Source organism: Entelurus aequoreus, linkage group LG27 (assembly GCF_033978785.1).
Source record: "Entelurus aequoreus isolate RoL-2023_Sb linkage group LG27, RoL_Eaeq_v1.1, whole genome shotgun sequence".
Classification (NCBI taxonomy): domain Eukaryota; kingdom Metazoa; phylum Chordata; class Actinopteri; order Syngnathiformes; family Syngnathidae; genus Entelurus; species Entelurus aequoreus.
The window spans coordinates 28657040-28671479 of record NC_084757.1 but is presented as its reverse complement, the minus strand read 5'-3'; the positions used below and the strand labels follow the sequence as shown (position 1 = coordinate 28671479).

At 40.4% G+C, this 14440-nt stretch overlaps 1 protein-coding gene across 1 annotated transcript in view; it reads left to right on the top strand.

Moving 5' to 3' along the window:
• Positions 1–14440, top strand: part of LOC133644665 (voltage-dependent R-type calcium channel subunit alpha-1E-like) — a 495634-nt gene that overhangs the window by 375759 nt on the left and 105435 nt on the right. Inside the window, exons 50-52 of the mRNA XM_062039342.1 lie at positions 855–1691; positions 5208–5261; positions 10481–10600. Of these exons, the coding sequence (XP_061895326.1) occupies positions 855–1691; positions 5208–5261; positions 10481–10600 (1011 nt within the window). The remainder of the gene's footprint in view (positions 1–854; positions 1692–5207; positions 5262–10480; positions 10601–14440) is intronic.

The window sequence follows — 14440 nt, the reverse complement described above, 5'->3', positions numbered from 1 at the left end:
GTCTTAGAAAAGAAAAACACAGATTGAGAAACCTGTATAATTCTATCAAAGAACAAGCCTTTCAAAAACAATGGAGAAGCACGTCTCTAAGGAGAATTGTCCAACCTTGAACTTTTACCTTTCATTTGTTCAAAGCACTCTTACACGTCACCATCAGTCTCGTCGAAGGATGCTGAAAAAAGTTTTGAAGCAGATGGCACTTCAACCACTTTTGGCTGTCCAAAATTATTTTTCCACCAACACAAAGTTCAGGACAGAAACAGAAATGGGTTCAGGAGAGTGGGAACATTTTGTGAAGAGATTCCAAGATGATTTGGCAGTGTCAGATGAATGAGCTTGAATATTCGGAGTACTAATTGCTAATCCAGAGCAGGTGGGTGAGGAGGTCTGATTGCCAGATTGGAGAGAGAGCAGATAGGCAGACAGCAGTGAGTGGAAACATCACTCATGACAATTTCTCTCTGTCTCTCTCTCTATCTTCTCTTTCCATATCCTTGCCAGCCACAACCTTGCTTCACCGTGGCCTCTTTCCCATAAAGCTAGCTTAACTTGGGTAGGCTTTGTTATGTTCCCCTTTTTAGTTGCTGGGCTCCCTGTCTCTATTTTTAAAAGGAATATGGAGGGGTTTTTTTTGTTTGTTTGTTTGTTTGTTTTATAAAACAAACTTTTCTATGAACAAGTTGTCCATTGTGTAAGTCTCTTATGTGTTGTGTCCCTTTTGATATTAGACAACAATAACAGTCACCGTAACACCCATGAACTATGCGTAGCATTAACTGGCCAGGAAGAATAAATTGGCTCTCTGTTACAAACTGCACAATGTCATTTTTAAATGTTTCTCCTTGCGACTCCAGGAGGTTGGCATTCCAAATCAAGAGACCATCTCCCAGCTATCATCCGGACCACTCAACTCTAAAGATCTGAACGCAAAGGTCAAACCCACAGAGATAACACCAAGACTGCATTCGGGAAACAAAATTTACCCTTTGACCTTTAAAGAAGAAGCTGCAGTGGGAAACAAAGAGAAAAGTTACAATAATGAACCAGAAACTTTACTTTTAGATCCCACGCCTGAAACTAAATCTGAGAGGGACCTGTGGACAGAATCCCCCCTTGCATCTTTGGCTGTTAAGAAGGGCACATCACTCTCTGAAAATCTTGAGGCAGCTATTTCTAGTCTGCACTTTCAGCCCACAGCTCCAGGTCTTCCATCAGGATCCCAATTTGCAATTTTAGAGAGCACTGAGACATCACCTTCAGTAGAAACTCCAATTTTTAGAGCAAAAGGAGACAATGTGTCCACTGAAAGAGGAACAGAAGAACACGTTGATGCACCAGTTCCAAACATTGGTGTTTCTACTCCAATTCTCAGCAGAAAAGCATGGAGTAATCTTGAAGCACCGACTGAGAAAGATCACATTAAGAAAGAAGGAGACACATTGGAAACCGAACCAAATCCAACAGTCGAAGGCAAAGATGGTATTGACGATGAGGAGCAAGAAAAAAGACATGTTACAAGCACCGGTTCCAATTATAACACAGATCTGCCCAAGAAATATGATCTGCCATCAGTAGAAAGAACTCCAGGGGGAGCCATCCAATCTTCAATGAATACTCCTGAAAAAGTCAACCAGCATCTTGAACTCACTCCTTCCGGACGAGCACTAAGGCCAGGGCGCCAAGGTCAAATGGTGAGATTATATTTTGTAATAGCTTTATTTTAAAGCTGTATTGTAGTTGGTTTTAATGTGACGACTTTGAATGTGGTAAATGTTTCCCAAGTCGGGCTACTTTTTGGTATTGTAATCTTAAAAATTACTAAAATGTATATAAACTATTTTTTAGAGTTGAATTAGATTATAATGAATAAAATTGGCAATATGGTCCATGGTTAGCATGGATATCCTTCACCTGTAGTCAGATGGAATGACTGCAATGAGGACAGAATGCATATAAAATGTGAGACAAGAACACAGATATTTGTCTTTTTGTGTGAAGTGTAAATCGTAAAAAAAAAAAAATTGTTGGTACGAGACAAAAAATTGTGGGACCAGCATTTTTGCAGTACAATTCCTAAAAACAAAGAGTGCTCCTGTTTTATTGAGAAACTTGGACCACTGTCAGTTGGCAGATCCTTGCATTGACATTTTAACCTTTCTAGCTAACATAGAACACTGGGGTCCAAATACGTGATTTATATAACTTGAGCATTCCTCAAGACACCCCTTTTTGGCAGTTACACATCATTTTTTTGTAATTTAATTTATGTAACTAACTAGGTGTTGCTGTAGCTTGTTTCCTTCAGATGCAGTCAGTACAGTAGCCAATTTTTCAATGTCTTTAGTTAAAGTAGTGTTGTTCCTCAAGGTCACATTTTAGGTCCTCTCTTTTTCATCATTTGGCTTATTCAAATGGTGGCCCGTGAGTTCAGATCCAAAAACTTGTGAGATACTTATATATTTGCAGCCGATTTTTAAAAACATATAGTGTTGTTATAGAGAGGATCTTTGACTAGCTTTTAACAGAAGGTCCTTAAAGGCCTACTGAAACCCACTACTACCGACCACGCAGTCTGATAGTTTATATATCAATGATGAAATCTTAACATTGCAACACATGCCAATACGGCCGGGTTAACTTATAAAGTGCAATTTTAAATTTCCCGCTAAACTTCCGGTTGAAAACGTCTTTGTATGATGACGTATGCGAGTGACGTCACTAGTTAAACGGAAGTATTGGTACACCTTTGAATCCAATACAAAAAAGCTCTGTTTTCATCTCAAAATTCCACAGTAATCTGGACATCTGTGTTGGTGAATCTTTTGCAATTTGTTTAATGAACAATGAAGACTGCAAAGAAGAAAGTTGTAGGTGGGCTCGGTGTATTAGTGGCTGGCTGTAGCAACACAACCAGGAGGACTTTGACTTGGATAGCAGACGCGCTAGCCGCCGACCGCACGGATGATCGGGTGAAGTCCTTCGTCCTTCTGTCGAGCGCTGGAACGCAGGTGAGCACGGGTGTTGATGAGCAGATGAGGGCTGGCTGGCGTAGGTGGAGCGCTAATGTTTTTATCATAGCTCTGTGATGTCTCGTTGCTAAGTTAGCTTCAATGGCATCGTTAGCAACAGCATTGTTAATCTTCGCCAAGCTGGAAAGCATTAACCGTGTATTTACATGTCCAGGGTTTAATAGTATTGTTGATTTTTTGTCTATTTTTCCAGTCAGGGGTTTATTTCTTTTGTTTATATCTGCATTTGAGCCTGATGCTATCACGTTAGCTCCGTAGCTAAAGTGTTTCGCCGATGTATTGTCGTGGGGATAAAAGTCACTGTGAATGTCCATTTCGCGTTCTCGACTCTCATTTTCAAGAGGATATAGTATCCGAGGTGGTTTAAAATACAAATCCGTGATCCACAATAGAAAAATGAGAAAGTGTGGAAACCAAGTTACGGTCAGAGCGAAAAAAGATATGTCTTGCACTGCACTCTAGTCCTTCACTCTCACTTTCCTCATCCACGAATCTTTCATCCTCGCTCAAATTAATGGGGTAATCGTCGCTTTCTCGGTCCGAATCTCTCTCGCTGCTGGTGTAAACAATAGGGAAATGTGAGCAGCACTCCAGCTTGTGACGTCACGATACTTCCGGTAGGGGCAAGGCTTTTTTGTTGCGAACTTTATCGTCGTTGTTCTCTACTAAATCCTTTCAGCAAAAATATGGCAATATCGCGAAATGATCAAGTATGACACATAGAATAGATCTGCTATCCCCGTTTAAATAAAACAAATTCATTTCAGTAGGCCTTTAAAAACAGCAGAGCACTCCTTTAACAGACCAAAAATAAATGTCTAATGTAGAGGATGCTGGTTCTCCAGAATAAACACAAAAAAGGACTAATAGTGAAGGGAGAAGTCTGGCCCCCCGGTCCTGAGCTTTCTGTAAATGTGGTCCACAAAACAATTTAGTTAAACATTCCTGGCAGCTACTACTGCTGCTGTTGCTTCTGCTAAATCGCAAAAAGTTTGTAAAAGTTAACAATAGACTATAAATAATGCCTCACATCTGTATATTAGAAGGTTGTGGCCATAAGTCGAGAAGTTGGTCAACTTTGAAATTCAACTAAGATCCGAAGACATCAATAGGAAGACGGCGCAAGATACTTCTTTCATCCCATAATTTTTACCTGAGGAGTGAGGATTATGCTGAATTCCTCATATAAAAGGGGAGTACAAGCCTTGTGCTATAATATCCAGTACAGGCCAAAGGTTTGGACACACCTTCTCATTCAATGCGTTTTCTTTATTTTCATGACTATTTTACATTGTAGATTGTCACTGAATACATCGAAACTATGAATGAACACATGTGGAGTTATGTACTTAACAAAAAAAGGTGGAATAACTGAAAACCTGTTTTATATTCTAGTTTCTTCAAAATAGCCACCCTTTGCACTGATTACTGCTTTGCACACTCCTGGCATTCTCTCGAGCTTCAAGAGGTAGTCACCTGAAATGGTTTTCACTTCACAGGTGTGCCTTATCAGGGTTGACTAGTGGAATGTGTTGCTTTATCAGTGGGGTTGGGACCATCAGTTGTGTTGTGAATGAGAAGGTGTGTCCAAACGTTTGGCCTGTACTGTATAAACATCCCTTTAGTCAGCATGCCAGTGAGAGCAGACGTTGTAAGGGACTGTTTTGTTATTTTACTATTTTTGTATTTCTTGTTTAGCACTAGTGCTGCATGACGGCTTTTAGTGTTTTACTAGAAATGGATCTGCTTAGCACTCAGCTTCCAAAACTTGTAGCTCATCCTCCTTATATTCGGCCTCAAAAAGATAAGGTTCTGGATGATCATTTGTCCCAAAGTAGTCCTTGTTAGCTCTTACAAAGTGTGCCATACTTAGTAGTTGTTATCAGAAATAGTGACAGTTGCTCTGCGCTCTGAGAAATTGATGTGTTCTTGACTCACATAGGGATCGTGAATGATGGGCTAAATTCGCAAAAAAGTGCAGTTCTCCTTTAAAGATACACATTATTATACAAAGAGTATGAGTAATATTTTGTATCATTAATTAATTGGTATTAATTGATTTAAAATGTTGCATATGGTTTAAGAATACTAATGTTATATTTGTTAATTATGTTGTTGATACATTTCATAATTTGACAAAGTGCAATTACAAAATCTTTTGAATCCAACTTTCTCCAGGGCTTACAAGGTCCACCAGGTCCAACAGGGCTTCCAGGACCAAAAGGGGACAAAGTAAGTGTTGTTAATAGAACATCAGTTTATATCAGACCTGGGCAAATTAAGGCCTGAGGGCCGCACGCGGCCCGTTAAGCTTTTCAATCTGGCCCGCTGGACATTCCCAAATCATGTTTTTAGATCTTTAAGATGGAAACTGTAGCTGCCATTATGATGTGCAGTGATGTTTTCAAATGACTGTAAGTCTTGAACTATACAAAGTATTTCAATGGTTGGAATCTGCCCTTTTACATGATATACTAGTTGCTATGGTAATCTAATTAGTTACTATGGTAATCTAAATCACAGCAGCTCAGATGAGGCACCAAGCAGTGTGGGCGTGGTTTTTTGTGTAGTGGATTGTCCGAAGCTTAAGTAGGCAACAAAAGTAGTTTAGTACAACAAATTTATTTACCCATTATCAGAAGTTCAGGTTGAATTGAGTTGGCCGTGCAGACAAACCACAAGTTACTCCGGAGCAAACAAGACACACACAAGCCAAAATCACTCCCGAGTTCCGGTCTTCTGCCATTTTTTATATGTCTGTTGTGCGTCATCGTTCCTTATCGAGTGCGTCAAATGTCTTGTTTGCTTTTCCTATCTGTTCCATAACAACTCGAATCCTTTAGACAGTCAACACATTCTGTAGACAGGTTGGCACGACTTAATATTCACTTTTGTCCCACAACTGGTCCATTCAATGGCACAAAATACAAGAGTATTGAAAATGAGCGGACATTCTTAAAAGACAAGAAATATAGGTCAAAAGGTCAGAAATTCTACTACTGTTTCCACAGAGTGTTTCCACAGAGTGTTTCCACAGAGTGTTTCCACAGAGTGTTTCCAGAGTGGCCAGCCTGAAAGGCGGGTGTCAGGGACAGACGGGGAAGGAGATTTTTACAACAAAATTCTGCAAGTAAAGTGATATTATATCAGATTATAGGTGGGGGGTTTTCCCCTTCGCATTCATATTTGGCCATGTTTATTGCATTTTTGTTGCGTTTCGCTTGTTTCTAAATAATGTCCATCGAGAGGGGGTGTGACATTCATGTTGTCAATATTCTGTGTTTTATCGTTCATAGTTAATATCGTAATTCCCACATTATTGTCATGTACTTTCTGGGTGTCTCACGCAGTAGAAAATGTAAAATTCTATTCCGTTTTTTGAGGCGGTCTGTCATAACGTCTTTAGCTTTCAATCAGACATTATTGTGAGTTTTTGTATTAGTGTTCCTAAAAATAGGACCCAGACACACGCATATTGTACAGCAGATTGACACAGCTTATATATGTGTGTGCGTATATATATATTAGAGATGTCCGATAGTCTTTTTTGCCGATATCCGATATTTCGATATTGTCCAACTCTTAATTACCGATTCCGATATCAACCGATACCGATATATACAGTCGTGAAATTAACACATTTTTATGCCTAATTTTGTTGTGATGCCCCGCTGGATGCATTAAACAATGTAACAAGGTTTTCCAAAATAAATCAACTCAAGTTATGGGAAAAAATGCCAACATGGCACTGCCATATTTATTATTGAAGTCACAAAGTGCATTATTTTTTTTAACATGCCTCAAAACAGCAGCTTGGAATTTGGGACATGCTCTCCCTGAGAGAGCATGAGGAGGTTGAGGTGGGCGTGGTTGTGGGGGCGGGGTTGAGGTGGGGGGGGGGTGTAGCGGGGGGTGTATATTGTAGCGTCCTGGAAGAGTTAGTGCTGCAAGGGGTTCTGGGTATTTGTTCTGTTGTGTTACGGTGCGGATGTTCTCCCGAAATGTGTTTGTCATTCTTGTTTGGTGTGGGTTCACAGTGTGGCGCACATACTTGCCAAACCTCCCGATTTTCCCGGGAGACTCCCGAATTTCAGTGCCCCTCCCGAAAATCTCCCGGGGCAACCATTCTCCCGAATTTCTCCCGATTTCCACCCGGACAACAATATTGGGGGCGTGCCTTAAAGGCACTGCCTTTAGCGTCCTCTACAACCTGTCGTCACGTCCGCTTTTCCTCCATACAAACAGCGTGCTGGCCCAGTCACATAATATATGCGGCTTTTACACACATAAGTGAATGCAAGACATACTTGATCAACAGCCATACAGGTCACACTGAGGGTGGCCGTATGAACAAGTTTAACACTGTTAGAAATATGCGCCACACTGTGAACCCACACCAAACAAGAATGACAAACACATTTCGGGAGAACATCCGCACCGTAACACAACATAAACACAACAGAACAAATATGCGCCACTGGCGCATATTTGTAACAGTGTTAAAGTTGTTTATAATTTCACCCTCAGTGTGACCTGTATGGCTGTTGACCAAGTTTGCATTGCATTCACTTGAGTGTGTGTAAAGCTGTAGATATTATGTGACTGGGCTGGCATGCAAAGGCAGTGCCAATAAGGTTTATTGGCGCTCTGTATCTCCCTATGTCCGTGTACCACTCCGTACAGTGGCGTTTTAAAAAGTCATACATTTTCCTTTTTAAACCAATACCGATAATTTCCGATATTACATTTTAAGCATTTATTGGCCGATAGTATCGGCAGTCCGATATTATCGGACATCTCTAATTTCTACACGTCAAACAGTTAGTCTACAAAAGCGCAGTGTTGGGTTAGTTACTGAAAACCAGTAACTAGTTACAGTTACTAGTTACTTTATTTCAAAAGTAACTCAGTTACTAACTCAGTTACTTACACCAAAAAGTAATGCGTTACTGTGAAAAGTAATTTAGTTACTTATTTTTTTCTTCTTCTTTTTTTAAAGCTCCCATCAATGCCCTTTTGGCCTTCATTTCAGTACTGTTATTGCACTTTGAGAATAATACAATGTGTTGATCAACTTGACATGCATTTGCATCTGTGAACTCTGCTAAGCAATGTGGTCTACATACAACACACAAAGACCAAAGATATGTTTCAAAGGGCCAACTTATTTCAGGCCAGAACAAATTGACAAAACTATTTTAAATAGCTGCAACATAACATACATCAGTAACAAACAGCATAATAACAACATAGCTGTAAACCAAATAAGTACTTTAACTTTATTTTTACATACCAAAGCCTAACCAGGCGTTTTTTTCTCTCAAGGAATTCTGAAATTAAATCATGCCTGAAGCCCAGAACACTCTACACATTTCCCAGTTTTAGTTTAGAGATAAGGAAATATTGGCCTGGCCCACTAGGATCCCTCTTTATGTTTGTGAACTTTATATTCTATACATTTAGAGTGATGTGATAATCAAACACTCTAGAAGTCTAGAAATAAAGAGTATATAAGAGAATTGACAGAGTGTGTGTACTATAATTCATAATAACATTGATTTTGATTCAATATTATGTTTTGAGCAATGACAGTTTGAAAGAAAAAAAACAGCTTTGTTTTATTAGTCAACATTGCAACTTTTTCTAAATTACATTTCACCTTTAAGCTTTTTTATTTCACTTTTGTTATGTTTTTGTTTATTCTAATAGTATTTTTAGAATGTGCTGTGGGCCTTTAAAACATTAGCTGTGGGCCGCAAATGGTCTCCGGGGCACACTTTTGACACCCCTGCTATAGATAATAAAAAATTAAATCTGATAAATCTATCGATAAAAAGCTGAGCCTGGCGACGCATGCGCGTTAACAACTCTCTCGCTATCTCTGTTTCCGCCCCTCCCTCACGAATGCTGCTGCGCTCACCCCTCCCCTCCCTCCCCTCCCCTTCCCACACTCAGACACACACACAGCGCGCCTCCTCCGTGTGACACAAGAGATTCAGAAGAACGACACCGTAGCGCTGCCACAAAACACACTCAGATCTTCTGTTTCTAGCCGATACTACATATAAAGTAACGTAAAATAACGCAGTAACGCATCATGTAGTAACGGTAATTGAGTTACTGAATATAAAAAATTACTAGTTACCGCCGAAACTACTTTACTTTGTAACACACGTTAGTCCCAACACTGCAAAAGCGTGTCGTCCTAGTGTTAAAAGTAAAGAACCCCAAGATACTATTGCGGCCCTGCGATGAGGTGGCGACTTGTCCAGGGTGTACCCCGCCTTCCGCCCGATTGTAGCTGAGATAGGCTCCAGCACCCCCCCCGCTACCCCGAAGGGAATAAGCGGTAGAAAATGGATGGATGGAAGATACTATTGCTATCTAACCCTCAAATCTCTCTGAACCAAACCTAAGATTAATCTAAATAGAAAACAAACTACCCCCTGTGAGTTGGTACGATCTGATGTTGTCTGTGATGACATCATCAACCTCACAAAACCAGGAAATACCTGGCGGCTCCGCCCTAAACATTTCTATGGATGAGCTGCCACCACATGTAAGTAACTTGCAACAGTTAAATTAATATATGTATCTGATATAAAATGAAACCAGTACTCTTATAAATGCTAGCAAACCAATAACATAATGACGTGAGTTAGACCTGTTGAGACGAGTTCATTGACTCTGTCTGACTTTGTAAGAACCACAATTAATAAATATCCATCCATCCATCCATTTTCTACCGCTTAATCCCTTCGGGGTCGCGGGGGGCGCTGGAGCCTATCTCAGCTACAATCGGGCGGAAGGCGGGGTACACCCTGGACAAGTCGCCACCTCATCACAGGGCCAACACAGATAGACAGACAACATTCACACTCACATTCACACATTAGGGCCAATTTAGTGTTGCCAAGTGAATAACTTATTGTTCAAATCTGTATATAAATATGTACATAAAGTGTTGTAATTATATTGTAAAATGGATGGATGGATGGATGGATGGACGTTTAAAACAAAACTGTTATTATTAATTAGTAAATATAAATTTTTTAAGCCTTTTTAGAGAAAATCATATCATTGTAGTAAATTATGCAAATTACTCGATGATGTCATGGTGACCACGCCCATAGCAACGCTCCCACCGCCACAGGTATCTTGGCAGTTTATGGGAAACACTGGGCTCCGTGTCCCCATCTCGGAACATCCTCCTAAAACATCTGCTGTATGCTGGAAGCATTAGGTACTTGACACTTATCGCTCTCACAAAGGTAGGAGGGAGGTTCAATGTCCGGCATTTGGACTGCAAAGTTGATTGTCGAATCAGCTCCTCTGAAATCAAATCATCAAATATATACATCATACATATCATATACAGTATAACACTTTTTTATTTGCTCATAACAGGAAACATTTGCCACAGGCAATAAATGATGTTTTGTTCCTCTCAGGGCTACCAAGGTGTGATGGGAAGAACTGGACAGACTGGATACATCGGCCCCTTTGGTCCACCTGGGATGCCTGCTATTGTTGTATTTGAAACATCTGATGAGGAGTGGGAGGCGTTCAAGGTTTGACTGCTGGCCTGTTAGAGCCTGATCTACTAAGATCCCAAATCACAAGCACTAAATAGAGTGTGCAAACTGAAAATGTGCAGGTACTACGAGTGACCTACCTTGACTGCGTGCGCAATTGATAACAAGTGCAAAAGCAAAATTATAGCGATGTTCTGCGTAATTGGTAGGGTTGAGCACAATAATATTGTATGAGGGGTGTTTTGTGGAACTTATTGTGTCCTGTGTGTGTGGGAATTAAATGCACAGTACTTACCGTATTTTTCAGACTATAAGGCACACTTAAAATCCTTAAATTTTCTCAAAAATTGACAGTGCGCCTAGTGTACAGCATAATTCTGGTTGTGCTAACCGACCTCAAAGCTGTTATATTTGGTACATAAGTGTGACCAGTAGATGGCAGTCATACATAAGAGATACGCCAGTAAACAACACCAAAACTTCAAAGGTTCCATTGAGAATATAGAACATTACACACACGGCGCTCAAAAATCCGTCAAAATGTTTTTTAGTACGACTTCGGTAAGCTATGAAGCCGCACCGTTTAATGGATTGTCGGCGCATTAAAAATACGAGTATTATTATAAAGACATGGCACCTATTCGCATAAATATTACCTGGCGTTTTCTTTCGCAATATTATGCAAAACCAACTTTTCTTACCTTCTGGTACCTGCAAATCTGTGTTTGGGATCTGCATAAATACTGAAAATTTGCGCGCGCCCGCCATTGTAGTCCATGCGGACCCCGTTTCCATATGAGTTGGGAAGTTGTGTTAGATGTAAATATAAACGGAATACAATGATTTGCCAATCCTTTTCCACCCATATTCAATTGAATGCACTACAAAGACAAGATATTTGATGTTCAAAATCATAAATTTTATTTTTTTTTGGCAAATAATAATTAACTTAGAATTTCATGGCTGCAACATGTGCCAAAGTAGTTGGGAAAGGGCATGTTCACCACTGTGTTACATGGCCTTTCCTTTTAACAACACTCAGTAAACGTTTGGGAACTGAGCTGAGGAGACACATTTGACACATTTTTTAAGCTGCTCAGGTGGAATTCTTTCCCATTCTTGCTTGATGTACAGCTTAAGTTGTTCAACAGTCCGGGGGGTCTCCGTTGTGGTATTTTAGGCTTCATAATGCGCCACACATTTTCAATGGGTGACAGGTTTGGACTACAGGCAGGCCAGTCTAGTACCCGCACTCTTTTACTATGAAGCCACGTTGATGTAACACGTGGCTTGGCATTGTCTTGCTGAAATAAGCAGGGGCGTCCATGGTAACTTTGCTTGGATGGCAACATATGTTGCTCCAAAACCGGTATGTACCTTTCAGCATTAATGGCGCCTTCATAGATGTGTAAGTTACCCATGTCTTGGGCACTAATACACCCCCATACCATCACAGATGATGGCTTTTTCCGCTTTGCGCCTATCACAATACGGATGGTTCTTTTCCTCTTTGGTCCGGAGGACACGACGTCCACAGTTTCCAAAAAAAAATTGAAATGTGGACTCGTCAGGCCACAGAACACTTTTCCACTTTGTATCAATCCATCTTAGATGAGCTCAGGCCCAGCGAAGCCGACGGCGTTTCTGGGTGTTGTTGATAAACGGTTTTCGCCTTGCATAGGAGAGTTTTAACTTGCACTTACAGGTGTAGCAACCAGCTGTAGTTACTGACAGTGGGTTTCTGAAGTGTTCCTGAGCCCATGTGGTGATATCCTTTACACACTGATTTCGCTTGTTGATGCCGTACAGCCTGAGGGATCAAAGGTCACGGGCTTAGCTGCTTACGTGCAGTGATTTCTCCAGATTCTCTGAACCCTTTGATGATATTACGGACCGTAGATGGTGAAATCCCTAAATTCCTTGCAATAGCTGGTTGAGAAAGGTTTTTCTTAAACTGTTCAACAATTTGCTCACGCATTTGTTGACAAAGTGGTGACCCTCGCCCCATCCTTGTTTGTGAATGACTGAGCATTTCATGGAATCTACATTTATACCCAATCATGGCACCCACCTGTTCCCAATTTGCCTGTTCACCTGTGGGATGTTCCAAATAAGTGTTTGATGAGCATTCCTCAACTTTATCAGTATTTATTGCCACCTTTCCCAACTTCTTTGTCACGTGTTGCTGGCATCAAATTCTAAAGTTAATGATTACTTGCAACAACAAAAAAAAGTTTATCAGTTTGAACATCAAATATGTTGTCTTTGTAGCATATTCAACTGAATATGGGTTGAAAATGATTCGTGTTTATATTTACATCTAACACAATTTCCCAACTCATATGAAAACGGGGTTTGTACGTTGTTATGTGGCATTCATCCTCCGCTGTTACCATTTCTAATATAAAATAGCGTAAAGTTCTTACTTATATCTGTCAGTAGACTAGCTATTAAAGCGCTAAAAACTGTCGTGGGTTTAGATAATTCACCCAAGGAACTTTAGTTATTAGAGGTTCCAGTCGGTCGTTTTTTCACGCGACACATTTCCGGTGTTGATGTTGCATTATTGAGCCACGGATGAGAAGGTGCTGCTTCGTTATCGATTTAAGTAAAGTCTGAATGTCATTAAAACTGTTAGCTCCATCTTTTGACACTTCTTCCACTCCCGTCCTTGCACGCTACACCGCTACAACAAAGATGACGGGGAGAAGACGCTGTCGAAGGTGAGCCACGTAAATAAGACCGCCCACAAAACGGCACGTCCTGAAGCGACTGTCGGAAAGCGACTTGAAGATGGTCTGTAAAACATATATGCAACATTTGACCAAAAAACCACCATTACATGTTATGTGGACCACAAGATAGTGTTTTGAAATTTAGAAAAAAAATCATAATATGACCCCTTTAAAGGCCTACTGAAATTAAATGTTTTTATTTAAACGGGGATAGCAGATCTATTCTATGTGTCATACTTGATCATTTCGCGATATTGCCATATTTTTGCTGAAAGGATTTAGTATAGAACAACGACGATAAAGATTGCAACTTTTGGTATCTGATAAAAAAAAGGCTTGCCCCTACCGGAAGTAGCGTGACGTAGTCAATTGAACATATACGCAAAGTTCCCTATTGTTTACAATGATGGCCGCATGAAGTGAGAGAGATTCGGACCGAGAAAGCGACGATTTCCCCATTAATTTGAGCGAGGATGAAATATTTTTAAATGAGGAAAGTGCAAGTGAAGGACTAGTGGGGAGTGGAAGATGCTGTGAGAGGCGGGTGGGACCTGATATTCAGCTGGGAATGACTACAACAGTAAATAAACACAAGACATATATATACTCGAGTAGCCACAACACAACCAGGCTTATATTTAATATGCCACAAATTAATCCCACATAAAAACACCTAGGTGTTTGTTATGCTAGCTCCTAGCTCCTAGCTACTAGCTCGAGCTAGTTATAGATCGAGCGGGTAGTATGGACGGGATCCCGTATATATAACCCGCCAATACAATTCAAACACCTGCACAACACACACACTCACTCAGCCCAAACAACCGTTCACCTAACCCAAGGTTCATAAAGCTTATATATTTAATCAAAGTTACGTACATGACACGCACGTACGGGCAAGCAATCAAATGTTTGGAAGCGCGCGGGTGGGACCTGATATTCAGCTGGGAATGACTACAACAATAAATAAACACAAGACATATATATACTCTATTAGCCACAACACAACCAGGCTTATATTTAATATGCCACAAATTAATCCTAATGCTAGCTCCTAGCTCCTAGCTACTAGCTCGAGCTAGTTATAGCAAGCGATCAAATGTTTGGAAGCGCAGCTGTGTACTCACGTTATCGCAACTGT